Consider the following 27,417-nt stretch of genomic DNA (forward strand, 5'->3'; position numbering starts at 1 on the left):
CCCTGAAGCAATTGGGTTTAAAGGGACTCATGCTAGCGTCCAACTTGAATCCACTCTGCGGACCCGGGGATTCAAACCGGCAACCTGTTAAGCCACACACTGCACCCCCCCCCCACACACCTCAGTTCCCACTGGATTCAAAATTAACAACTTGACAAACCAGATAGATATTAGTCAGCAAGTTGCATCAGTAGATAAAGGAGTATAACCAGTTGAGCAGCCCCTCTCAAGCCACGCATAGAGCCAAAGCACTAAAGAGCAACACAGTGTGGTCCCTGTCCAAACCATATCCTTTATTTGATTACCCTATATACAAGCAGCTGTAGAAAACCCACAAGGTGGATATGGATGACTGATGCGAAGGCGCTTTCCGGGGGGGGGGGGGGGGGGGGCGAGAGTGCTTACAGCCTCGCGCGCTCGCATTATTTAAAACAACATTTAAAAGACATGAGCGACGTTGTTTATTCTGCAGCGATGTACGGTTACAGAGATACCCAAATACTTACAGTCCTGATTTAGGAGTCTGCATCCTGGATTCAAGATTCGGCTGGGAGTCGCTTATTTTCTCTATACAAAGTTGAAGTTGAGCAACACAAAAAAAAAAATCAAAAAAAAAAAAATCATTCAACTTTATTCTTATAATATTAATAATTTTCTTGAGAAAAAAAAGGCAACAAAACTCTTGACTCACTCCAGTGCAGCAGTGTGAGACTATCCAGCAACTTAATTACAATACAATCCACCGATAATTACTAAATTGGCCCTTAACAAGATAAATGACCCCTGCGGTAAAAAAAAAAATATGAGGAAAAAAAAATTACTAATACCGAAAATCTGCACTCTTGACTATTCCAGTAAGATGCAGTGAGGGGATGCAGGGGGGACAAACCGCTTTGTAGAATGGCACTGGTGGGGGGGGGGGTGGTGGTGGTGGCATAATTCCACTCTCTGCATCACTGGGCTATTCAGACTGTCACTGGTGACTTCAAGGTCACCAATAAAGTCACAGTTGAGCCCCAGCAGGTGCCTCTTAACGCATTTCACATTCGGAGTGTCACAGCTGGGCCACCGTACATCGATGGCGGTCCAAGTGAAAAGGGAGGGGGGGGGGTTACTCAAGTAACATGGTGCCGTGGCGCAGCTCTGGGTCACGAAACGAGGGAGAACAGGGACCAAAAAACAAAGAAATAAAAGAAATGCCATATGTTAGGGAGGATGAAGGATACCTGGAGCAATGGGGGAGACCGGGGGGGAGGGGGCGCGGTGGGAACCCCCACAAAACACCGCCCCCTGTAGGCAGCTCTCTGCACTTCCAGCACATGGTCGGTCTGTTCCTTGTCTTTCCCTCCAGCTCCCCTTCCATCCTCCCTGGCTGCCCCCCCCCACCCCAACCCTCACAGCTTGAGCTCGTTGGTGATCTTCGAGGCGATCTTCTTGAAGGCGAAGGAGGTGCCGGAGATGCGCTTGAAGCGCACGCCGTTGAGCGAGAGGCGGGGCAGCTTGCACACCTCCATCTCCCATTGGACGTAGTCGTCGCTGGCCGGCTCGCCCGACATGCACAGCAGCATGTAGCGCTCGCGCAGCTCGTACTCGCAGCTGTTGGAGTCCAGCACCTTACGGATCTCCTTCATCATCTCGCCGGGCTCCATGGACGACGTGGTCTTCATGCTCCATGTGAAGCGTAGCGAGCGCGGCTTGGGACCCGGGTTGTGCACCGGGCCGCCCACTGGGGGCGCCAGCGAGTCCTTGTTCTCGTCGCCAGGGGGGCCGTGCATGCCGCCCGCCCCTTTTTCGCTCTTTTCAGCTGTGCTGAGCATGGGCCTACAGGTGGGGGAAAAATGCATAACGTAAAATATGAGAGAGGAAGAGATGGAAGAAAAAAAAAAAAAGACAGCAGAAGTGGTCCAAGGATTTTTCTAAGGCGAGGGGGCATAAGAGGTGCCATATTAGCCAATGATGTTTTGAGTTGGAGAGTGACAGCGGCACAGGCCAATCCGCTTTCAGATGGGCCCAGTGCACCTGTGGCCCCCACCCCTGTATACAACCCTGGAAGCGAGAAAAGAAGTGGAAGATGATGGCACCAAATGACGGACTAAGATGGAAGGACGAGCTAAACAGACCGTCACGCAAGCAAAGGAGGTGCGACTGATGCATGGGAACAGAAGCAGACTCCTTCCAAACACACCTGGGACCCAGAAAACTTACAATGCAGCTACAGAGTGACCTGACCTACTTTGCTGCCCCCGCAGTGCCGCCATGGAAGGCGTCTGGCAGCGGGGGGGGGGGCTACGCGAGTGCGGCGCACCTGCACCAGCCTAACGGCGTAACTCCCAGGTGTGGGGAGTTCCTGACATGGACTTGAGTCGGTCGACAGCATTCATTTTTAGCCAGTGTTCTGGGGGAAACACTGCATAGATGTCCCCAGTGTTGCCCCCTCCCCTTTACATTTTCAGATCCCCCCATTTAAATTTTTTTATTTTTTTTTTTAAATGACACAGGGAAGGCATCAAATTATTTCAATTAATTAACTTTAGAATTTCCCACAATGCATTTCACCAAAGCAATGCAGTGAGTTAAGTCCCCATGAAGAGAATGAAATGCAACACGAGCCTGAACGTGTGCGTGTTTGCATGCACCTGCAGGCCGTCCTTATCTCTCTCTCAAAAAAAAAAAAACCTCATTCTCACATCATCTAGAAAATCAGCTGAGGAACCACAACGTTAAAGGCACACTGTTCATTACAGGATGATCTACGATTTGCTTGTATGTTCATTAGTTAAAACCCAGTTATTCTTCAACCAATCAGGGCTTCCCAAAAGGATGTCATGTGATTTGAAATCGGTCCCTGATCGACCAATCGGTATGTTTTTGTTCTCTCACCTGGTGGACTCGTGCCGACCTTCTCCCTCGTGTGAACTCCTCAAAGGAAAACCAACACAGGTTTAGCTGGAGCACGGCCGGTGTGAGCAGATTAATCACCTCACCAAGGACACCCCAGACCCAAAGAGGCCCGCACCTCTGGTTAGTCTGTTATGTACTCGAGGTCCAGCCCCAGCCACACTCTCCTGGGGCGGAACACGTGATCGGTGCAGCCCTGCATGATATCTGGATGACCAGAATACTGCACATTTCTAGAGCTACGTTTCTCTACCCAGTTCTCAAGGACCCCCAACAGTCCATATTTTATTGGACATTGTACCCCTCTCAGCCTCCTGATTGCTTGACTGTTTGGGTCAGGTGTGCCGGGACCTGGGAGGATGGAAGAACGTCGACTGTCTGGAAACCCCCAAGGACTGAGTTGAGAAATAGTTCCAGAGAAATCTTCTATGTGTAACCTGTATCTTTACAGGACTACTGGGCTGGTCACAGCAGGTTCAGCCTTAAGCCAATTTTAACCTGGAGATGGTTTCATAATGGACCAGTGGTGACCAGCTCACTCCCAGGGAAAACACCCTACAGCCCTGTTTAAATTATGTATCTACTACGAGTGACGTCTGTGATGGACAACGCCCGGAATCCTCGATGTTGACACGTAGGGGGTAAGAAAGGAAAGCCAGGCGGTCCGAGGGCGGGAGGGAGCACCCCAAAACCACCACCATTCCCCCACTCCACCCGCAGCATGCCCTCTCCATCCAGGACAACAGTGCAACTTTGAACTGAGCTTGCCTGAGCTGCTGCTTCACATTTATCTGTAATATACAAACTATACAATAGTGGATGTGGTAACTTCACAAGTTTGGTTATTAATAACTACCTCTGGCTTCATAATCTTTGAGGGAGAGGGAAAACAAGTGCTAGTATAAAGTGACGTAAGCATCCAACACCACATATACATTCTGGAAAAGGGGATTTGTTTGCTGCCATCTGCTGGTCAGTAACAATACTGCAAAAAGTAAAAAATATATGTATATATACACACTGTCTGTATCTACTTTTCACAGGAAGCAGCTAGTCAAGGACACACAGTTGGCTAAGAGTGCATTCCACAGCATGCTTGCTAATCACGTCACTGCAGATAGACACTGCTAAAGTACAGCCCCTGTAAAAGGCCACACCTTCTTAATGAATGAAACACCTCATAGGCCACACCCATCTGAAGGCCACACCCCATGACTGAAACCAATCTTACAGGAAAATGGGAGAGGCTGATGAACCAGAATGACAGAGAGGCTCCCACGAGTCAGGCGTCGGCAGACGGTCGGTGTTAGTGTCGGTGAAACTTAAAAGGGAAGGAAAGGCAGGAAAGGAGCAAGAACCCAGTAATGACACACACCACCACAGGGGGGCGCTCTTCTTTACTGCCTACCTTCTCGGTAGCCTGAAGGACAGATTTCTATAAGAAAAACAGCGGATGTAAACAGACATGTACAGGAAAATGCACACCGACGCAGCTGCGAGCCCATATCGGTCACCCCAGACGGGCTCCCGTGCAGAGTCTGTAACCCAAGAAGCGTGAGATTCTATGACGGCAGGGTGCAGGACGAGGTGGCACCGAGAACAGGGCCCAGTCCAGGGGCCCAGTGGTAACTGGACCACACCTTTCTTGTTCACGGTGCCATTAGTGAACTGGCAGGTAAATCAAAATATCAAGAGCATCATCTGATCCTACATGAAGATCCATGTGCTCCGACGATGGAAACAGCTGCTGAAACACAACCGGTCATCAGACTCCCTTCTCCACCTTCAAGAAGAGCCTCGAGACCCATCTGTTCCAGAAATACCTTCACTAACCTGACACCACGCCAAATTCCCTGAACATTCTTAATGTTGCACTTCTTGCTGCTTGAAGTTCTTAGATTTGTTGCTTTCTTTGGAAGATGTTGGGTAGGTCCTGCTCCAAAATTGCTTACGCTCATACCTCGGCTTTCACTGGAAGCCCAATCTATCTGCACTTATCCGTAGTGGATTCCTCGATAGCATGCGTGTTTGCAATGTGGCATTTGCCTCACGTGTACTACGTTGCTTTGCACAAAAAGCATCTGCTAATTAAAAAAACGTAAAGGTGAAGATCACTACTCCCTGGGATAATCGAAAGCGCTTTGAGATAATGTAATGCTGTGAAAATGCGCTATACCAATAAAGTTAAACTGAACTGATTTCCGTGCAAAGAAAGGAGTTTCCTGGCAGTATAACGGGGCTGGTCCCACAGAGCGGGCGGGACATTATAATGGTCCATCTGAAGCAGCATAGAAGGTCCAGAGAACGTGGGTTGGGGTCTCACCTGCGCACAAATTTGGAGGTGAACTTGCTGAAGATGCCCGAGGCCCCTGGACGTCGGGGCTGGCTGTTCCCGTGGGACAGGGAGGGGGAAGCAGGGGGGCCATTGTAGTCCGGGTTCTGAGTGTCCCGCGTAGGCCGCTGGCCGGCGTGGAAAGTGCTTCGGATAGCCACCCCTCTGGAGAAGTTGGTCACCGTGGTGCTGCTGATGTTCTGTGCGGAGGGTGATGCCGCCGGCATCCTCTGGGGGCCGCTATGGAGTCATTTTTGGGAGGGACAAAGATGCAGTCTTAATTTCCTCACAGCCTTTAACGTGTACAGATCGACACGGCAAAGTCGATAAATCGGACTTACAACATTACCTTAAGGATCCGAACATTGCACAGAGAGCACCGAACAACCTTGAGAGATAAAACTGTCAAAATCGTGTGGAATTTGCTCAAGAGCCCCTCCTACAGGAAGCGCAAGGCTGCTCATGCGCTCAGGCACGAAGTGGTCATGCAAGCTTTCCAAAAAACGGACGACCTCCCGCACAGTAAAGGCCAATTCACACAAATCACTTTTCCACATGCCGTCACGGTCTGTGCACAGGGTGAGTAACGTAAAAACTTCCTTGTCAGGAGTGTCCCCGTGGACTGTGCGTGTGTAGCCCAGATTTTGGTGTTCGGCAGAGTTTTTGCGTGTCGACTCTGCAGTCAAGGAAACTGACTGGGTGTTTACAGTAGGTGGTAAACGAGTAGCAGCATGGATGCTTTGGGGTGAGAATGTGCTGAGGTACCCACATATATAGATAACTCATCACTGCAGGAGATATTCCGGTGCACAAATTCATAGACAGACAACAGCCCAAACACTGGGAAAAGAAGCAATAGAAGCAATAGAATTGAATAGTTGGTTGATATGTCCTGCACTAAAAGAACATTTCACATACAATGCACTTTACCGTTTCGTAGTATTTGCAACATTTGTTCATTATTGCTAACTTTGACACATTTCTTAAACTTGTTTAATTGTAACCATTCAACTTAACTTTTAAACTGTTCAAAATAAAAAGTTTCCCTACACTGCTTGTATTGTTTTTTTGTTGCAATACATCTTCCGTTTCCTGGTCAGGTAGAATATAGAATATTACTGCTACATGCGTGCATCGACCATGACCGTCTGCATCCACGGACAAATGTAGATGTGTGTACTGGAGTCAGTGTGCATGACTGTGCACGGACCGTACGCACAAGCTGAAACGTGAAATGTGCACGAGGCTCAAGTGCCCATTAGTGAAGATCTACTGCTACATATTATACTATTGTCCTCAAAGCCAGCGCCCTCTAATGGAGACACTGAGCTTTCATTTTAATTTCTCTGACCGTTTCGGTTCGGGCATCTTCACGTTCACTTCTGTAAAACTGCAAGCAAAATCAGGCAAGATGAGAGGCCCATTCACATTGTAGCTCCCTGATGAGTAGAGTCGAGACTGCGCCACCTGGTGGCTAGAATGCTCCAGACAGAACCTTGGTGAGTCTGCAAAACCACCCACATTTCCTTCCCCTAAAACCTAAAAGCTCAGACATACACGTAAACAAGGACGTTCAGGTTCCCGTCCTGTAACCATTACAGTGTCGAGTGGCAATGCACGACAGGCCAGGCTGACAGCGAGCGGCCATCGAGAAGACGGATGTAGGAGGGACTGAGAGATTAGAGGTCAAAGGTCAAAACAGAGCACGCCCCCCCCCCCCCCCCCTCAAACACAAACCAGGCCCCCCCCATGTCACATCCAAGTAAATATGTCCACGGTATCACATCAAATGTTAACTGAGACCATCACATGCACACGTGCATCCCACGCCTTTCTGGACGTTCCAGGAAAGTACCGGAACATTCTCTGATTGAGCACATGCAGTACATCAGAACTGAGTCATGTGGACGTCTAAATATATATGGGCATAAATATGTGTGACTTTATATTGTGGCTTACATGTATAGTCTTCAAAATAAAAAAGAAATTTAATGGAGCAATACGAGGAACCTCATGCTATCCTCACCCAAGATCTGTTTCTCTGTGCTATTGCCGAAATAACATTTTTATGAGACATTTAGCTAACTGCCACTGAATCTGGAAGCTTCATAGCCTCGCATGTACAGAAGATTGAGGCTGAGGAGCCTCGGTGCACGTGGAGCTCGGACCCAGGGCGGCTCGTCCCAGTTTGCCCCCGACCCGTCATGCAGTCCCACTTGCCTGGACCGCGATGTCTGGAGTTCGGGGGGGCTGGGGTGGGAGGAGGAAGACAAGGACTTGTGGTGTCGGAGACGGGAGGAAGAGGAGGAGGTGGTCATGGAGGCTTGGGAGGCAATAGTGGTCAGGCTGGGGGGGGGGGGGGGGGGGGATGAAGGAGAGAACCCAGCCCAACCCCGTGGCAGAGTGGGGTGTGAGTCGGGGTGGGTCACAAGTTAGATCCGACAAAATGAGAATGACACAGATAGATCAGACATGTGGGGGTCACCAGCACACATATAGAACCACCGCAGAGTAGGTTTGCGACCAATGTATGTCACTGTTAATATGAGGAGAGGGCAGGTCAGCGTCTCGGCCAGAAGAAAGGCACACTGGAGGGCAGGCGGCTGAAGAGGGACAGCGTTAGGGAAATAGGATCCACGTGGACAGTGAGGGAGCACAGCCAGACGCAGAGACGTGCAAGGACGCCCGGCGGAAGGGATGCGCTCTGGTCACGTGAGCGGAAGGAACCAGAAATGGGAAGGACAACACAGGGGAGTGAGAGGGGCTGCAGGAAGGACAGGGATATGCTGAAGAAGCGGATTGGACAGAAGCCTGCGGGGCGAAGCGGGGGGTGAACTGGGGCTGACCAATCAGAGGCTGGTGGGGGCGGAGCTCAGCCGACTGCCAGTACAGGGCTGTGAATGAAAAAGTTTGGACTTGGAGCTTAAAGATGTGCAAGGGCTTCGATTAGAGCGGATGGAGAAGACGAGGGACCAGCAAAGATGGGGCAGCTCCGCAGCGCTGGAGTGGTGCATGCAGTGTACCTCTTCGCCAGCTCCGGGCTAACGCGATGCTCCGAATCAGTCCCGAGCTCTTTCCCTCGCTATCACCAGTACCTATCGCCATGCATTAATTCCCTGCGCAAGGGTACTGATAACCGGGGTTCTGCGATGGCCCTCAGTGCCCGTCTTGCGCGGTAACCAACACTCTCTGGGACGTCAGCCTGATAACCTGGAGGTCGTTTTCTCACCCAGAGCCCCCTGCAGACCTGTGATGTGGGTCGCCCGTTTCTGATGAATTTGCAGTGTATAAAAATGAGCCCAATCTGGGACTCCTGCCATCTGAGCTGAGAAAAACCTTCCCAGGGTATATAGTGGGAGCAGTAGGGCGTACCTCTCCTTGCCATTCGGGACGCCCAGGGTGGCTCTCTCCGCGATGGGCGAGTTCCGACTTCGGGCTGTACCGGTCGACAGGATGCTATTCTGTGGTGGGGGGGGGGGGATGGGGGTCACTCAAAGCACAGGGTGTCGGTGGCAGATGTTGGAGAGGCTGGGCGACTGGCGGGCTTACTGTGGAGGGCGTGGGGGTGCTCTTCTTCCCTGAGGGGAGAGGGCTGGGCGGCACTTTGGCTGAGCTGCTGGAACTTTTCCTCCCAGAATCCTCGGCGGCGTGCTTGTCGCCGCCCTGGGAACGCTTAGAGTAGGAGGAAGAACCTGAGGAGAAGGAGCGAAAGAATTAGAAGATAGATATGAAAGAAAGAAAAAAAAAAACAACACATAGACAAGGAAAAGAACATGATGTAATGTGTTTTGGAGAAGTATGAACGGGGGCCGAGGAGGGAGGAGATTTCATGGAGATTCAAAAACAGATAGCATCACCCACAGGGCAGACAAGATCTGCTGCACGGTCGCCGTGTCCTACCTTGCTCGCCAGCCCGCCGGGGCTTCGGATTGGATGAGGCGCTGCGCTGTACCTTCAGCGGCGGCGATTGGACGTTGCTGTTGGTGAGCTCCGCCCCCGGGCGGGGCTTCAGTGGCAGGCTCACGCCCTCGCCCAGCTGAGGACACAGGAAGCGGCATCATCACGCGGGCGTGACTCGCGGGGTCACGGGTGATGCTCCTCGAAAGCGTCACCGCATTCCTCCCCTGCACGTATCGAGCTCCCTGGACCGTATTATCATCATCTCAGGCCCCCCCGCAGTCACAGGATACAAACCTACAACAGTGGTATGGAGAAGAACGCTACGAACCTCTGAATTCTTGTAGTCCAGCAGCAGATATGTCGCCATGACCTCATCGTACTTCTGGCTGATCAGGGAATCCCGGATTTCCTCGAGGGAGAAGCCCATCTGCATCATGATATCTGGGAGGTGGGAGAAGCAAGTCAAGGCCCGCGGGACTCTGGGGAGGAGCGGAACGCGCCAAGTGATAGAGGACGGGGGGGGGGGGGGATGGCAGACAGATAAGCATGGTGAGACACCGCAGGGTGGCCCACACACACCCCCGTTGCTGACCTGTCCTCTTGGGGTCCTTGTAGTCGGGCGTCGGCTCTACATAAGGCTTCAGCTCCTCCTCGTCATGACCTGCATTCATCCAGCGGTCCTTCATGATCTGCTGCTAGACCAAAGCACAGGAGAAAAGGCTGAGGGGGGGCGTTTTGAGGACCTGGACTTCTGTGGTTGCTCAGACAGTTTTCAAATGAAACCACTCCTGTGAAAAGTGCCCATATATATTTTATTGGAGCGGAGTTGTGTACAGAGGTCCTACAAGATCTTTGCAGGGATCCCAACACCCAGTGGGTGAGAAACTTACACCCCCCACCCCAAATACCAATCAGGACACGCCTGGGCCACACTGACCTCCAGGCTGCCGCGCTTGCTCGGGTTCAAGATGAGAAACTTCTTCAGGAGGTTCTCACAGTCGGTGGACATGTAGAAGGGAATCCGGTACTTTCCCCGCAGGACTCGCTCACGCAGCTCCTGGAGGGGGACGGGGAGCGGGGCAGGCCGGTGAGCGAGGGAGGAGAAGAAGCAGAGGATTAAAAAAAATAATAATAATAAAAGGAGGACAGGAGGGTCAAAAGTAGAAGAGCAGCGGACAAGGGAACAGGAAGAGAGAAGCAGTGAGCAGGGGAACCAGGCCAGGTCTGACGGAGAAGAGGAGGATTAAAAAGGAGGACAGGAGAGTCGAAACCAGAAGAGAACTGGGCGCAGAAGCGAGGGTGGGGGGAATCAGGTCGGTATCCCCGAGTCCTTCCTGCACGGGGGCTCCCATATGTACCTTAAGGTTCTGCCCGTCGAAGGGCAGCGAGCCGCTGACCAGCGTGTAGAGAATGACCCCCAGGCTCCAGACGTCCACCTCGGGTCCGTCGTACTTCTTGCCTTGGAAGAGCTCGGGGGCGGCGTAGGGGGGGCTTCCGCAGAAGGTGTCCAGCTTGTTCCCCAGCGTGAACTCATTGCTGAAGCCGAAGTCGGCGATCTTGATGTTCATGTCGGCGTCCAGAAGCAGGTTCTCTGCCTGCAGGGGGGGGTGGGTGGGCGGGAAGCAGGAGGCACGTTACACACACGTGTGCACGCACACACACACACACACACACACACACACACACACACACAATCCCAGCACTCCTTCACCTTCAGGTCTCTGTGCACAATGTACTTCTGGTGGCAGTACTGAACGGCCGACACAATCTGCAGGGGAAACAGACCAAGCCGGGTCATTAGCACCCTCCTCTCTTACTGGTCCAGCTCAGGATTACAACATTTTCCCCCATAAGAGAGGGGACATCTTCAGGAAGTAGAATAAGCAGCCATCGTTACCCATCTTTAACCGCTGCGCCAACTGCTGGCTGAAACAGCACATGACACCCAGGCCCAGGGGAGGTCTCACCTGTCGGAACTTGGCTCTGGCCTCTTTCTCTTTCATCCTCCCATGTGCGACGAGGTAATCGAAGACCTCACCTGCGGCGTCGAGGAAGGGCGAGAGCATACCATGAGAAAAGAGAACGGGGGGGGGGAGAAGAGTGACACACACGCACAGCTAAGAGGGACGGCGTGCGGCCAGGGGCCTCGTCAGGGCCGTGTAACGCAGGGTGCAGGTGCCCGGCGACGCCCCCTTCGCCCACGCCTGAACCGCGAGGAGGTGACGTCACCCCCGGGGGACCAGTAAAAAAGGAGCGCTGGCCCGGCCAAGGAAGGGGATTTGGAGCGGGATTTCAACTGACCCACATGGATCTGCCAGGGCTGCCCATGTTCGGCTGCAGTCGTCAGTTTCCTTTCTGAGCCGGGATTTTACCACGGCAATCCGGCATATAGCCAGGGAGTAAAATTTGGTTTTGACTGACACCCCCCCCCACAACGATGGGGTTGCCAGACACCCCCATCACAGCCCGTATTTCTGCCTGTAACGATCTCAGCTGTTTGGCTCCCTTCGTTACGCAAGAGCGATAAGGCAGTCCTATTATCACAGCCCCACCCACACTGGTTGAAGCCCCGCCCACCCTGGTTACAAGGCTCCGCCCCCAAACCCACACACTAACACCAGAATAAAAGCAGCACACACGGGCGAGCTGACCTGCGTAACGCTTGGGACGGGCTGGGAGGAGCGCATCCTGTGAGGTTGCTCAGTGAGTCAGGACAGCTTAAGTGGCGGTGATGTGAGGCTCTCGCATGCCTCTAGCTGTACGTCGTGACCAGTGCCCTCAGACCCCACAACCATTTACAGTTATACCCACGTTTAAAATCAGCGACCAAAATCCCTTGAACGGTTGACTAAGTCACATTTAGCTGCTATGTTACTCGAACCCTGAACCTCTGCATGACTTCAGTAGCCAAGTCCAAGGTGCTACCAGTTCTGTCATTCCCATGTGACTGAGCTCAACAAAAACGTCCTCAGGGCTCCTGATGTGTGTCAGTGAGCACAGCCGTGTCACATTAAAGTTGCAGTTCCCCCATTGTTCATTTTTATACAAGAGGATGAGCTGTACGGACATCCCAGGGCGCGGCAAATTCAGGTGACGAGCCCATTCATTCGCCATCTACCCGTTCATCACACACGCAGGACGTCAGATCCCAACACCTCGGGCATTCCCCTCACTCCCACTTCCTCTGCACGCACAGTCAGAGTCAGCATACCATCCTTCGACCCACAAATGACGCAGTGCTGGATGGCACCCCCTACAGCAGCGAGCCTTACACCTTTGAGGTTGTACATCAGCCTATAGCACTGAGGATCAGGGGGATGTGTTACTAAGCAGGCGTGGACCGGCCGCGTACGTGCCGGAGCGCCCTACCCAGCAGAGACACAGGGCCGATTCAAACTATAAGTGAATACTGACCCCCAAAACCCAAAATCTGTGTGCGCTGGTATCTAAAGAAACCTGCAGAGCATCGAAGATGGAAATTCATGGATATATAGGGCGGATTTAGCCTCTCAGCACAGCTGGGGGGGGGGGGGGGGCAGTGAGAGAAAAGGGAAGAACATCTCAAGAGTAAACATGGCTGGAGTAGGTCTAACTGTTACCATCAGCAGGAAGGCGGGGGGGTGGGGGGGGGCAGCAGCTGGAGGCTTGTACTCCGGACATGGGGGAGGTCACAGAGTCAGAAAGGTTCCTTCAGAGCCCCGTAAATATCCGGCCGGGGGGAGGACTCTGAATCGGACGAGGCTCTCACCTCCGCTGGCGTACTCCATTACGAGGTACAGCGTCTTCTCAGTCTCGATCACTTCAAACAACTTCACTGCAGAGAGGGAAGGACGATTTACAGAGTCACCGCCTGGCGATATTTATGGCACGGCGATGTCGTAAAGACATACGGCTGCCTGCCCGACTGACTGACTTCCCTCTATTGTTTACACAAAGCAGCTCGTACAAACCGGCCCCACGATGCAGGTGTTCTTGGAAGTGCAAAGCCATAATTTCCCTGGTAACCCAACATTCAGGTTCCTCCTGTCTGCCTCACGAAGAGCCGGCGCTCAGTGGGAATGCGGGAATTACAAGCCGGGCCACACGGCGCTTTCCGACTCACCGATGTTGGGATGATTCAACAGCTTCATGATCCTGACTTCACGGAAGAGCTGCGGGATGGATGGACAGAGGGAGAGGAAAGGGTTCAATGAGGCAGGATTACTCAATAGCGCCCCCAGTCTTGAGCAGCGGTACTGCAGTCATGTGATTGCGCAGCATGTGTTTACTATGAGTGTCTACTTCACAAACACCGCACCCGGTTGTCTCTGCGGGCCAGACGTCAACAACGAGTTTTAATAGTTTTCTGCTGTTTTTATGGTTTTGCGGGGGCGACGTTTATTAATTTCACCGAATTAAAAGACAATGGAAAGTCATTCTTCCTGACCACACCCATCTGACAGCACAGGAAGCCTAAGAGCCTAATTATGGGTTAATCACTTCTCACTCTTCCAACACAATAAAGTCTTCCTGCTTTACAAGACAGGTGGGTCAACAATTTTGTCACTCACCTTCTGTAGACTGGATGAGTTCATCTGAGTCTTGTCTATGATTTTCACAGCCACCTAAAGTCAAGGGGACACAGGGGTTCTTAAACCAGGTGACATTTATCGTACAAAAGGCACCCGATTTGGGGGTTAATAAAAATAAATAAATTTAAAATTCAGACATGCACACCCAAAAATGGATTGCTGAAGTGAACATTGATCCAACATGACATCAACCCACAGAGAAACCACTGGCCAGTGTTATAAACCAGGGAGAGCAGTGATTAATAGCCAAACATGAGTGTATGATGAGTGACCTTACTTGGTTGATGATGTAACAGGAACCTGAACCATCAAATCTCAATTCACACATACAGTCGAACCCCTGCCCCGCCATCCACTCTTACATCATCTACCTGTTATTTCAACCTGAATCTTTAAACCCCCCCCCCCCCCCTCCAGCCTTTACACACCCCCAGAACATCACATCAGACTGAGATGTGTTTTCAGTGTCACACAGTAAGCTAGCCACAAACACTCATCACAATGTGGTCACGGTGTACTGAAGCACTTTATACTTTAATTACTAATTCAGACCATTTACATACCTGTCACCACATATTAGCAACAATATTTTCCAAACCAGGCGAACAAAGCAACCAGCAGCCCAATCAAATGCCAAAGTGACTGACACACATGGTTCAGAAGACTATTTCTGATTGGTTCGTGGGATCCAGTTACAAACCGGCTGGATAAAATGACTCAGAGGGCAGGGGTCACTGCCAGTCTATAGGTAAACAGCAGCTAAACGGCAACTGTGCTGATGAGACGTGTGCCAACAGCAGAAAGTTACATATCTGCTGAGACGGTAATAATCCGTTAGCAAAATACGATCCAGCCTCACACGGCCCTGTAACTTCACCCCCAAGGAGCCTGGCCTCACACCATAAACACGAGTCTAAACTTACGTTAGGGACGTAAAACGCGACCCCTTCCAAGCCAATTAGAAGACAGCCATGTCATCACAAACTACGAGTGCGATATCATCGCCATTTCCCACACGGCAGCCCGGCGACAGGGACATATCAAGGCCGGTTTAATCGCACGGGGTATGACCAGACCGTCATGCTGCCCACATTGGAAATGACAGGAGGACATTTCAAGGGGAAAAAAAAAAACACAAACAGCTGGACTTGAAATAACACGGATCAGGCAGAACTGTCTCTTGAGATGACTAAGAAATGAGCACACGTGGAACCATGAGGTCATAGGTTCGCATCCCAGGAGCAAGAAAGCTTCACTCGACACATAAATGTAAAAACAGTTACTTAATCAGAAAACCACAGCATATACAGTGCTGATGAGGGGGAAAGTGCAATTCGGAATTTCCTGGTGTCCAATCTCTATAGCTGGGCCTCACCTCCTTCCCAGTGAGCACATGCCGCGCCAGCTTGACCTTGGCGAAGTTGCCCTTGCCGATAGTCTTCAGCAGTCGGTACTGGCCGATGTGCGGCTGCTCGTCAGCGGCGACGATGGTGCCCCGGCTGAGTGGCATGCTGGGACGCCCCCCCACCTTGGACTCTGCGTGCGACTGCAAAGAGGTGATGGGAGAGAGGTCAACCTTCTAACAGTGGCGACTCCCATAGACAGACTCGAGAAAGCTAAGCATGAAATGAACTAAATAAAAGCAGGGAAGAAGAACCCAGTGCAGAATATGATCAGGTCAGGTTAGGTTAAAGATAAAGAGCCGCATGAGTATTTGAAGCGTTTTGACACACTGGGGAAGTGAGAATTCAGACAGAGACAAACATGCCACAAGGACCCATCGCGGTCAATCTAGAAGTAGTGACTTGAGCACGGCATTCCTCCACAGGGGTCAAAGGTTAGGAGATCGCATGTGGGATGGGTGGAATGACATCACCCACACAGCCCATTTAAGCTGGGCTTTTACTCAGACAGAACTAATTGATTCAATCAACTAAAACTTATCAAATGGGACAGAAAGTGAAGACCTGCTTATTATTAAAAAAAAAAAAAATTCTTGAAAACAAGAAGAAAGTCAAATGACAGAGAGCTGCACACTTTCTTTTCACAGATCGCTGACGGTGGAAAGGAAAATCTCATTCCGCCTGTCTGTTATCACCGCGAAGTGAGACTGACTCACTCGTCGGCGACGGATCTTTCTTGGAAAGGCGGTGAGTGGGATTCGGACGCCTGTGCTCTCGCCCGCTTCGCCGGGGCGAGGACTAAAAGCAGAGCGGAGGAAACAGAACGTCCCGAAAGCGTGAACACGCAGCCAGAAATAAAAACGATGGGTGAAAGCGTTTAAACCATCAGCGAGACACGCGGCCGAAATCCGGAGCCCCATCAAGACCCAAACTCCCTTATGGACATGCGATCCCCGCAGCTTAAAGTTACACCAGCTCGACTGGAACCTGCCCGTATTGATATTTTGTTTGAAGCAGATGTGTGGGTCTCTGACACATCAGAGACCATGGAAACCATAAAGGGTTCACACCGGAATAACGTATACGTTTCTCCAGAACCTGCAAAAAAAAATAAATAAATAAAAAACTTGCAAGCTGCACACAGCTCAGCCAAACAGCACCAACAGTATAAACAGACGACCCGGAACCACTGATCCGTGCAACTCGGCCCTACGTACTTAATCCACCCCACCCCCAAGCATTTTTGGAGCATTTTAAATACATAAAAAAGCAGTCTTTCCAGATGTTCCTGTGCCAAAAACTAACAAGGTGAGATCGGAAGGCAGCGTGACCTTTTACCAGCTAATAATCAGGTCACGTGTCATCTCCTCCTAAGTTTTGACACCGTCTTGGGCGTAAACAGCAGGCACGGATGCCGCCTAGGGCTTTTCCGGGGAAAATCGAGCACCCGACGTCAAAAAAGAAAGCCGAGAGATGCTCATCCAGACTGGCAAGACGAGCCGAACGGGGCGGACGTTCATGTGGCCAAAGACGGCCCTGAGAGAAGCCATGTTTAAAAACGTGGGACGCCTTCACATGAGAGGTGCCCGAATCGTTACTCCGTTCAAGGTCCCCCCTGGAACTGGACGTGTCCGGGCGACGAGAGAAAACCTCGACGCTGCTCAAAACAAGCGAGACCAGCATGCAGAAGCATAGTGACGTGCCGCTTCCAATTTTTAAATATTAACCTACCTCTACAGGCCCCTAATGCTGATCTCTCGTTTTCCTGGGGGCACGCGAACGTTCGCAATTAATAAAGGCGGCGCTGGCTAAGAAAGGCGGAAGGCACAAAGAAAAGGGCCCTGCCATTGCGATTTTTACTGCCAGATGAAGCAGTTTCTTTTTTTTAAACCATGCAATTTGCTCTTCAAGCCACTAACCAGCTATCACCATGACTACGGGGAAAAAAAAAAAAAGAAAAAAAAAACCCAAAGGAGTAACTGCCCAGTAACTGTTAGCGTGGCGCACGGCCAAACGGTGCCCTCGATCTGCGCTCTGGAGGAGACACAGATCAGCGGTTATCGGGAAACACCCGCTATAAGAAAGGGGGCTCGGCTGGGAGGCGCCGCTCACGGGGAGTCACCCCCTGCAGCTGCCGTGTGCCCTCTCTCGCACGCGGGGCCTGGGAGCCAAGCGGTGACGAGACACACGTGCGCCCCATCTTCGCCGAGGCCACTTCCTTCCTCCTCCGCACCCACGCACTCGTTCTTCTGCACGACACGAATCAGATGCTCGCCGATGCTCCCCCGGGGACCAAAAGCTCCCCCAAGGAGCTACTGTGAGGCTTCCTGTAAGGTGTGGCGACATTCTGATATCACATGCAAAGAAGATGGAGGCAAATGGCACCATCATAGAGGGGCACGTGGGTTAGAAATACTGCAAAATGTTTTGCTGACGGGTTCAGGCTTCCATGAACTGGCTTGTCATACCTTTGCCATTTTTTCTCACCTACCTTCACCCCCCCCCCAGGGCAGTGAGAGAAGCTCACAGGGAAGTTTGGGTAATGCAAGGAAGTTTCGTAACTGAGCTATGGTGACGGCACATGGGAGCGTGAGGAGCTGGCAGAACGAGTCTGGCTTCGTCCAGGGGAGTGGCAGAGCGCGGGATCGAGCCACGGCGACAAGCACGGACATGCCAGGGCGGGGGAGGGACAAAGCCTCTGCACACATAGGCCAGGGGACAGAAACCCTTAATGTCCCAATGGTGTGGGGGCGGCTGGGGGGGGGGGGCGCTGATCATCCCCAAACATCTCAGTCTCTTTGCGAAGAGACTTTCAGAGACCTGCAGCGTGGGCCCATGTGACCAAAATCCAGCATTTTCTCAAACCTCGCACCTACAGAGAAGAACACAGAGTTCTCCAGAGACGGGTTCAGAAGCGGCCCGGTTCAGGCAGAAACCTGAGCCGCCTCCGAAACCTTGCGGCGTAACCTGAGCAGCGCTGCAGCTCCAACTCCGCGGAGGCGCATGTGCTGTTTTTCTTGTTTTGTTAGCAGAAGATTAACAGAAAGACACATTCCCTCCTATCTCTGCATTCGTGCCTTTCTTGCAGACTCACACGCAGAATTCTTGTGTGTATCATTCGCTGTGGCGCTAGCGTGCAAGTCGGACCACCGGGGGCACGTAAACAACTGCCTTGGTACGTGCTCGGACAGACACACCGGCATTAAAATGGACAAACGCAGAACCATGGGGATGGAGAACCTTCACGCACAACACCAGCATTTCACTCCTATTCCTTCTGACATTACCACCGCCATTCAGAACACGGGGATCTTAACTGAAGCCAGCTGAATCAGCATTTAGCCATAAATCATACTTGTTTTTTTTGTTTTTTTTTTAAATCCCATAAATACCACCGGCAGCCCAAATAAAAGCTAAGTTGCTAGCAGGTCAATAAATGTGTGGCGTGCGTGGCTTATTGAGTTTGGACACAGTGCCTCTAACCGGAAGGTTGTTGGACTGAATCCCAGGAGCAATAGGATGATCTTGTCATTGGGCCCCTTGAGCAAGGCCCTTAGCCGCCAGTCTTCCAAGAATTGTCTCAGGGACGAAAACTGTTTCCAATCGTTCGAGAAAAGAAAAAAAAAAAAGCACATCGCTTTGGCTATAGGTGTTCGCTAAATAAATAAAATGTATACGTTAAATTACTGCAACACACTGCAGCCAAATTATTCCCAAGGCAAGGTAGGGCCACACACACACACACACAAAAAAAAAATTCAGACAGTCCGGCCGAATCGCAAAAACATCTGGCTGGCATCTGATGAAAGTTAGAGGGAGATACTGGGCTTGTAATCGGACCGGGTGCATATCTGCAGGGACCTCTTCTCCTCACTGCCTCTCCAGGTGAGGACGGCTTGCTGCCATTTCGCCGTGAGATTACTGCATTACGCACCAAGGGATGGGTATGACACACAAGCACGGGTTCCAGAGCGAGGCCTTCTCACCTCACCTCCCAGCTCAGCAGCCCCACGGGAGTGTGGAAAGCTCTCTCCCAGAATGCCGAGGGTGAACTTTTTGTGACGCAGAGTACATCTGGGCTTCAGAACCTCCGTAAATGTTCTTCATGGCAAATCTGCAGGATTCCTACCTGTGATTTTTTATTTTATTTTTTTTGACGATAGAAGAGCTTCATCACATGACCTACGGACCATGATGCCTTTGGGTTTCCCTGATGTCAGCCGCCCAGGTTAACAGTGCCGAATAAAATGGGGAAACACCCGAGTCCCCAGTAGCTCTTTGCTAGCATACTTTAGCGTCAGAGTAAACCAGGGTTTCTCAACCCAGGCCTTGGGGACCACCAGACAGTCCATGTTTTCACTCCCTCTCAGCTCGCAGCCAATCAAGATCTCCAAATACCTGGTGTAGGTGTTTAGGAAGCTGGGAGGAATCAAAACTGTGGACTGTCTGGGAGTCCCTGTGTACTGGGAAGAGAAACAAAGTGTACTGATTTAAACTGGTGCTTTATCATCACTTTGGCTTCAGACCTCTGCTTGCCGGGGGGGGGGGGGGGGGACACACGGCTGTGACCAGACACTCCCAGAGCAGTTAAATGGGAGGCAGCAGTGAATTTCAAGCAAAAAAATATATATAAAAAAAATAAATCACCAGTTCAACTAATCACACTGATTTTGAAACACACCACAAATCATTATCCATCCTGATTCATCTCCATAGGTAAACTGGATATTTTTCTAAAAATGGGACATTTTAATAATACTCCGGAGAGAAGAGAAATACAGACATCATAATATAATAATACACTCGAGTATCTAAAATAAAACTACAGATTCCAATTGCAGGTCCCTGCCAGAGAACGAAGGCCAGTTTTTTTGGTATCCGACATTCACCCATTCAGGAACATAGACTAATGCACATTAATGACTTCAAGCTACCCGCTGGTCTTTCGTTAGACATTTTCACAGAAATGGGCAGCGCTAGTAATACAGGGAGTCACAGTTAACACGTAGCAATCTGGGTTCAGCTCTGAGGATCACCACATGGAGAGATAAGACGATCGACTGGAGGGAGAGGAAGAACTGACACCTGAGAGAAAAGCTGTGAACAGACAGGCCAGAAAGGGGGAGGGGAATCAAGCGAGAGCCAGGGAGAGAATGCCACCTTCCCTGACACGTGACACTCGAAATCGCAACTGGAGAGGCAGTAGATGGCAGGCAATGGAGACACAGCGAGAATGTAGAACGCAAAGATGATGCAGGGAAGCTGCATTCAGAATGCAGAGGTGACCAGCAGGAACCAGGAACCGGGAAACAGACTGGACAGTTGGATGTAGGGAGGGAGGAGGAATTGGGGCAGAGATGGAGGGAGAAAGGGTGCAGCGTTGAGCCCATGGGGACCAATTTGGTTATACGGCGGAGGGAGTGCGAGACCCAAAGAGCCTCGATCTCTCAGACTGCGAAGTCGATCATCGTCCGCATGGCCCGGAAAGCATGCGCGTCTCTTATGCAACGCTGGCATGGACGATGTCGCTCTCAGAATACAAGCCAGGTGCAGATGATGGAGCCAAGCAAACAGCCATAGGGATCACAGAACCAGGGTACACGGAAAAAAAAAAACAAAAACAATGTCAAAGGATAGCCTTAAACATGCACGTGGCCGCTCAGTGACTGCAGACAAGAGGGCCTGACCCATCTCCAGCCCATCTCAGCTGTCGACGCGCATCCCCCGTGCTCTGAATCCCCTTGGGCCGCCCGGACTCGACACAGGTAGCAATGAACACCTGGGGCCAAGTTAAACCTATTTAGCGGATAATTTTACCATTAAGGATGCAGACTTGAAACCCAAAGGAAGCTGGACAGGTCCTGCTGTGATATCTTAGGTCTGGGACCTTCAGCAGAAATGCTCCAGTAACGCATCCCCCAACTCTGACGTAAGCTGTGAAGCAGTAAAGGTCTCCACATGGATCAGGCCACTGCAAATGCTTTGCAGGTTCCTGGGAAGGTTCTTTGGGCTCCTAGCCGTCTCGAAAAGTGTCCACCAGCCACACGCAGCAGCGCAGCGGCTACACTGAATGAAGCAACAAACGCACTCACACTGGTTTGCAACGTCAACGACACACTGGGACGAGAAGAACGCACAATGCAACATCGGCGTTCGAAGCAGCGAGAGGTTCAGCTGAGTTTCAGCCATTAACATCTTGCTCCGGCAGAGGATTCGGTGGCCTGGATCTAGCTACACACTACAGGTAACCACAGCCGAACAAACAGCGACAGGGTCCGCATGGAACGGACCCACCCGCAAGTCAGACGACAAACGCGGTTATGAACCAGCAGCATCTGCTGGGCCATCGCCAGCCCTGGCAACAGCTCCGGCTCACCATCTTGAGGGTAGGAAGCCGCAGGTTTCATGGCCCATATCACCTTTAAAGCTCCAGCAAACTCCGCTGCTGAGGAAAACCAGCCTGGCCTAATTCTGCGTTCCAGTTTGTGCCAAAGATGGTCCAGCGGGGCGTTGATCCCGTCTCAGGGACAAACTGTTTCCAAGTTTTTTGGGGACTGCGCTTAGTGACACTACAAGTCTGGATGCCCTCCGCAACTCTTAATGGCTACTCGGTATCCAGACGGCCTGACATCGTCATCTCCGTGCCAGTTAAAGGTCACCAGATCGGGGTGGAGAGTGGTTTGCGGCTCAGTGGGTTTGACCTCCGTGCCTGTCATCAGGAGGTCGCTGGTTTGAATCCTATGCTCACCAAAGTAACCACATCTGTTAGGCCCTTGATGAAGCCCTTTAACAACCCCCCCCCCCAAAAAAAAGCTCCAAGGATGCTGCATGGACAGCTAACCCTGTGCTCAGACACTATGTATGATTTCTCTCTCTTTTTTTTTTTTTTTAAAGATGGGACATGTGAAAACACATTCCAACATACCCCTTCTCAAACAGGCAGTTTCATTTCCCCTGTCAACTGCAGGTCAGGCATCAACAATTATTAACCAGACTTCTCACACCCCCTAACTCCTGCCTCATTCACTCAATGTGCAACATTTCACATTAAATCAAGAGCTTACACATCACCAGCCTACAGTGAAATCCAACAGCAGGGACATTCGGCTTCGTTCGGCTACATGCAAACAGTATAAGGAACGCGTTTTACATTTATTACGGCGAGTAATCTGAACCTCCAGCTGCCAGATGTGTTCCATTCCCCACTCACCAGAGAGTGCAGAATGATGCCAGGCTGCTGTCTCCCTGAAGCTCACATTATGACCCAACTTCTTAAACCCCAAGATCCCGATTTCCGCTATAAGGCTCTGTGCAAGTGTAACATGCAATCCGGGCTGTGACAGGACCCAAAGCACCAGAAGCCATAAACATAGCGGGCAGGGACAGAAGGGCGGCAGGTGGGGGACAGGGTGATAAAAGGGGTGCGGTTAGGCTTGCGGCTTGAGTACTGGGGTATAAATATCGCAAGGGGCTATTCATAGGCCACACACTGAGACAGCCAGGATCCAGACAACATCTAAACTACCCCAGCCCTCACTTCTATTCTCGATCCGCTCCACCCCTCCCCCCCCCCCCCCCCCAAGGGGGCACTGGGTAAGGTGGCAGTTAAGAACGTAGGCTTGCAACCAGTAGGTTGCCAATTCTAGTACCAGGGGCAGGCCTGTCGAGTCTCACAGCTGGATACTGAACCGGTTGCTTAATCAGCTATTTTTGAAAAATAAATCACTAGTAAATCCCACAGATGACCTAATACGCAAGACCATTTCAAAAACATTCACACCCACGGGATAAAAATGTGAAGTTTGAAAAGAAGCGTTCTGTTTGTTTATTTGTTAGGCAGAGGCTGTACAAGCAGACATGTCAACCTCCACAGAACTTCCCCTCTCATTCAGAGGGCTTCTTCCATCACAAGATGTGCATGTTATCTCTCACAAACGATCAAAACAAAAGCGGCGACAGCAACGAGTTCAAACGCCGAGCCGAGGACGTGAACTCCTCGTTTGAACACACGGGGAAATGATCAAGGTCCAGCAGCTTCAGAAAGCTCTTTACTGACAACAATCTTGTCATTTGAGTTTTCTAGCTGCTTTTTGTGGGGGGGGGGGGGAGGATAATTATACAAAACAAAACATTTTCAAACGGGGTCTACAGTAAAAAGTCTGTCAGAGAGCCTAGAGGGAACCATCACCGCAAATTGAACATGACTTTGTTGCTTTCTCACATTTGTTTATTCCCCTGTACTAAAAATATTATATATAGAAAATGTGGACAAGGTGACAAACGGACTGATTTGTCGTCTGATAGGCAGACACACACACTAACGGTGACCAATACCAACATCGAGTAATTCACGCAACAACAAAGACAAAGTAACCTGGAAACGAAACAGGCAGGCGGCCACCCTCCCCCATACACGCACATGCACATACATCAATCGCAGCACAATGACGGACAGGCACTCCCCTCCGGAGAGATTCCCACGCCCAGTGAGACTGGACGTGCCGGTTTTCAGACAGCGGAACGGGCGTTGAACGTTCCTCTCTTCCCAGAGTGTCCGAAAGCCACGAACGACCCTAAACTCTTTAATTTATCGAAACATCAGCTGGACGCCATGCAGGGGAGCCCAACCCACCATTTCCATTTCATCTCAAAACCATAATGAGCTACTTCCTGAAACAATCCAGTTTAAATCTGTAAGATTATTATTATATTATCGCAGATGCTTTAGCGGCATTTTCCCCCCCCCAAAATTAACTCCCGATCCTACACACGACCACGCCACAAAGCATCACGATTTACTCAAGCGTGCCGTCGAAAACAGACGTAGCAGCCGAACGTACTCTGTACGGGAATCCCATTTCCCTGGATGGCGTTTCCCCCACCTGCCGTCGTGGCATCCGGGGCGCCGACGTAGACATTGGAGATTCCCCCCGATAAGTCCAGGCCCGGAGCGCGCGTCGAGGGAGCGCCGAAGCGAGACGGGCCAAGGCGACGAGCTGATCCACGGCGGCTCGCGAGAGAGGAGAGAGGAACCGAGAAAAGGGAGAGCACTTCCACCTAGAGTGAGGCACACAGACACCCAAGGAAAAGGCTCACGCCCACAACGTCAGCGCCAAACCAACCGCTTCGGGTTCCCGCACGGAGCAGATCGTTGACAGCTTTTTTACCTCAAGCATCTTGTCACAAGTTGAGGGCAAAACAATGACGACTGCGGCTCCGGTTCCCGCAGGCCAATCGAACCTTCCCGGCCGCCTCTTAAGAAAGCCGGAGCCACGGCTAGATCTACAGGGCAGAGCCGGGGCCGGATGCCTCACAGATTACGGAGGCTGGGCTGGGAAGGCCGGCCCTCAGGGGCCGAGGCATCCCTTTTGTCACGGGCCCCTGACGCAAGCCAGGACACGCATGTCATGAAACGTGATGTACAGACAAAGCTGTAAACCATGAGAGAACACGCACGCCAAAGAGACCTTCATCCTGATCGCTTACACTGGTGCCCACCGGCAAAAAGCAGGCAAAAGCAACAGGGAGCGATTATGAACTTCAAGTGAATGCATTCGCCTCAAATTTCCAGATACGCATGGGATTACAGACATTAAAAAGGGATAATATTATTTCCATCCATCCATTTTCTATACCCGCCTGTCCTAAGCAGGGTCGCGGGGGGTCCGGAGCCTAACCCAGGAGCTACGGGTGCAATTTCATTTGACATTAATTTGGTAGATGCTTTGATCCAAAGCGATGTACTTTTTTGTGAAAGCATTCAACCCCTGCAGCAATTGGGGGGTGGGGGGGGGGGAGGGAAGGACTCACTCAGGGGCCCAGTAGTGAAATTACTCTGCCGACCCTGGGTTTCGAACCGGTGACCTTCCCACTGAGTCCCATACAGCACCCCCATATTAAAAAGCAAAGCTGTCTATTGAATAGACAGTATAGCAGAATGCGTTACTGTTACTGAAATGTGCCTCAAACTTACCAAAATTACTTCCCTAAGGGTGTTTGTACCTCAAACTCCACAAATAGGGAGAACGACAGCATTAAGTCACAACCAAAATAAAACCAGTAACCATTTGGTTTACCCCAGCTGAGACGGGAGTCTCAAATACAGCAATGGGGGGGGGGGGGGGGGGGGGCGGGTGTTGGGATGCCACCAAGCAAATATATTATGGAATGAACGGCTTATCCCAGTCACCTCCAGTCCGGCTTATCCCAGTCACCTCCAGTCCGGCTTATCCCAGTCCACCTCCAGTGGACTCCATCAACAGTGACCCCTTAAGAGCAGATGTACTACACTTCCTGGTCAAACTCTAGGAAGCACTTATGCATAGGGGGTGGGGGGTGTATGATGAGTTAAAGGGGCTTCTTGGTTACACGGTCACCTAGGCGACACGGTATAGCGCTACCAAAAGGGGATGCCTCGAACGGATCCCCCTGATTTAAACACCAGACATTTCTTAATACCAGCAAAAGCCATCTTTACATCAAGTCGCACCGCCCGCGTGTGAAAAACGACCCCCGTGGGTGTCGGCCGCGTCTCTGATTACTCGTAGGCGGCGAGCTAGTGATCCCTTTAACTAGTTAACCTGGGGAGGCGATTACGGCGACAGCAAAAACGCCCGGCGAGCCGGTTCATCGACCCGCGTTACCCGGGGGAGCCGACCTGCAAGTCGGGACGCGTCAAGCGGCCCGGAGAGTCCGGGGGAGGGGGTGACATACGGCAGGCAATGAAAAAGGGAAGCTCGGCCAGCTAGTTAATCACCCAGCTAGTTAACTACACCACAACCGGGCTAAAATGAGCCTTAGTCGACGCAAACGACGGTTTATCTGGACTACCTCTTTATAACATTAAGCACGAGCAGGCGACGGGAAACGCAACCATGACAGGAATTAAATGTGAAATTACATAAAAAATAAAAAAACATCCCAGTTTAACCAGTTAATATCAGAGACCCCGTGGGAGTTTCCGGTAAGCAGTGAAACCGAAAGAAGCCGAGCTCATCCCAGCGCTGGCCGGCTCGGTGCGGCAGCTCTCCTCGGTAACTCCGCGTCGGTAACTCCGAAAAGTTCAATTGCGGTGTGAGACAGACATGTCTGGACGTATTAAACATGTTTTAAATATCACATTTTTACACAGTGCTGGCAGTTTCAAGCGGCCGGCTAGCCGTCCCCCGCTAGGTACCGAAAGCCCCCCCAATGGGTGCGCGCGGCTCTACTTACCTGGGCGGTCGATTTCTCGGCGGCCGGCAGCAATGGCGTCGGCGTTGACATGTCTTATATAAAAACAAAAATAAAAATCAAAAAAAGTAGGGAGGGGGATCGAGGAAGCCGCTCAGGGTCCGAAGCACATCGATCTCCAGCTGTCAGCAGGAAGGGGGTGTAAAAAAAAAACACACACACGCCGCGATCAACAAGTTGGCTCCTCCATCGGCACCCGGCTAGAGAGCAGCTGGCCGGCGGCAAGTCCCTTGGCGGCTTCGCTCTTCAACCACCGGCGGATAAAGTCATATATAAAAAACACGATAGACGGACAGGGAGGCCGTCGGAGAGCTAAATCGCGAAGGATAAAACACCGGTGGAAGCGGTGGGGGGCCTTCCGACGAACGTCATCTGTTACATCGGGGTGGTGTTTTTTTTTTTTCTCTTTCCCCCCCCAAATCCGTCCCGGCTGCGGATGAAGGGAGGAGGGGAGCGGAGGTCCGCCGGCTATGCGGGGGCAGCCGGGCGCGGCGGCGGCGGCTCCGGGGGCGGCGCTCTCACGCTCGGCTGGCGCGTGCCAACTGGGCCCGCGGATCCAGACTTCGGTCCGGGTGGCAGTCGGCTCGCGGAGCTCGGGCGACCTTCGACGGGAGAAAGAAAACAGGGGGGAAAAAACTATTGGATCAGTAAGAATGAGGTCGCGAAAGGAAGAAAAATGCGGGCAAGGGAAAAAATCCGGGTGTGGAGGCAGCGTGTACACCTCGGCATTACCGCAGCCGGCGGAGAAATAATCTGAAAGTCGCCCCAAGTCAGGAAAAAAGGCTGTCGATTATATTGCAGTAATAAAGAAATGGCCGGGGTGTTGCAAGTCGAAGAGGAAGGAGAAAAGAGAAAAAAAAAAATCAACGTCTTATAAAACCAGCCATGATCTTCCCGGTTGTACGCACAGGTGCTACGTACCTTCCGAGCGCTTCTCGCGGGGGGGTGGTCGGCGGATCTACGGAGGCGGACGGCACTCGGTCGGTGCGGCGCCCGAAAGCCGACGCTGCATCTGCCGCTGAGCCTAAGTACCGGAACAGGCGCCAGGGAACATGGCCGCTGTGCGGACGGTGCCGGAGGG

At 51.5% G+C, this 27,417-nt stretch overlaps 1 protein-coding gene across 12 annotated transcripts; it reads right to left on the bottom strand.

Annotated features, from left to right (window-relative positions):
- Window positions 1–272: 272 nt before the first annotated feature.
- On the bottom strand, window positions 273–27,404 carry mark2a (MAP/microtubule affinity-regulating kinase 2a). Of its 12 annotated transcripts, XM_072706885.1 has the most exons (21): window positions 27,258–27,404; window positions 26,319–26,938; window positions 15,077–15,247; window positions 13,681–13,734; window positions 13,233–13,281; window positions 12,879–12,944; window positions 11,098–11,168; window positions 10,842–10,898; window positions 10,489–10,725; window positions 10,068–10,187; window positions 9,723–9,825; window positions 9,459–9,571; window positions 9,131–9,266; window positions 8,780–8,922; window positions 8,603–8,691; window positions 7,451–7,576; window positions 5,580–5,618; window positions 5,222–5,470; window positions 4,307–4,333; window positions 2,881–2,919; window positions 273–1,821 (listed from the first exon to the last, which is right to left on the bottom strand). In XM_072706885.1, the coding sequence occupies exons 2-21, from the start codon at window positions 26,367–26,369 to the stop codon at window positions 1,395–1,397; spliced, it is 2,367 nt and encodes a 788-aa protein (XP_072562986.1). In that variant the 5' UTR covers window positions 26,370–26,938; window positions 27,258–27,404; the 3' UTR covers window positions 273–1,394. The 12 variants fall into 12 exon arrangements, with proteins under 12 accessions (XP_072562986.1, XP_072562988.1, XP_023650884.2 ...); XM_072706887.1 differs by lacking the exons at window positions 26,319–26,938; window positions 27,258–27,404 and adding an exon at window positions 23,987–24,190; XM_023795116.2 differs by lacking the exons at window positions 26,319–26,938; window positions 27,258–27,404 and adding an exon at window positions 23,945–24,190 and having other exon boundaries at window positions 2,881–2,916.
- Between the last annotated feature and the right edge of the window lie 13 nt (window positions 27,405–27,417).

Source organism: Paramormyrops kingsleyae, chromosome 24 (assembly GCF_048594095.1).
Source record: "Paramormyrops kingsleyae isolate MSU_618 chromosome 24, PKINGS_0.4, whole genome shotgun sequence".
NCBI lineage: Eukaryota > Metazoa > Chordata > Actinopteri > Osteoglossiformes > Mormyridae > Paramormyrops > Paramormyrops kingsleyae.

Excerpts from the sequence above, each read along its gene's own strand:
- mark2a (XM_072706883.1), bottom strand. The coding sequence starts at position 24,022 with ATGTCTACGTCGGCGCCCCGGATGCCACGACGGCAGGTGGGGGAAACG. Across the intron at positions 13,735-15,076 it reads ATGTGCTCACTGGGAAGGAG|GTGGCTGTGAAAATCATAGA; the intron begins GTGAGGCCCAGC and ends CCTTGACTTTAG. Across the intron at positions 5,619-7,450 it reads CTCCAGACATCGCGGTCCAG|GTTGTTCGGTGCTCTCTGTG; the intron begins GCAAGTGGGACT and ends TTATCTCTCAAG.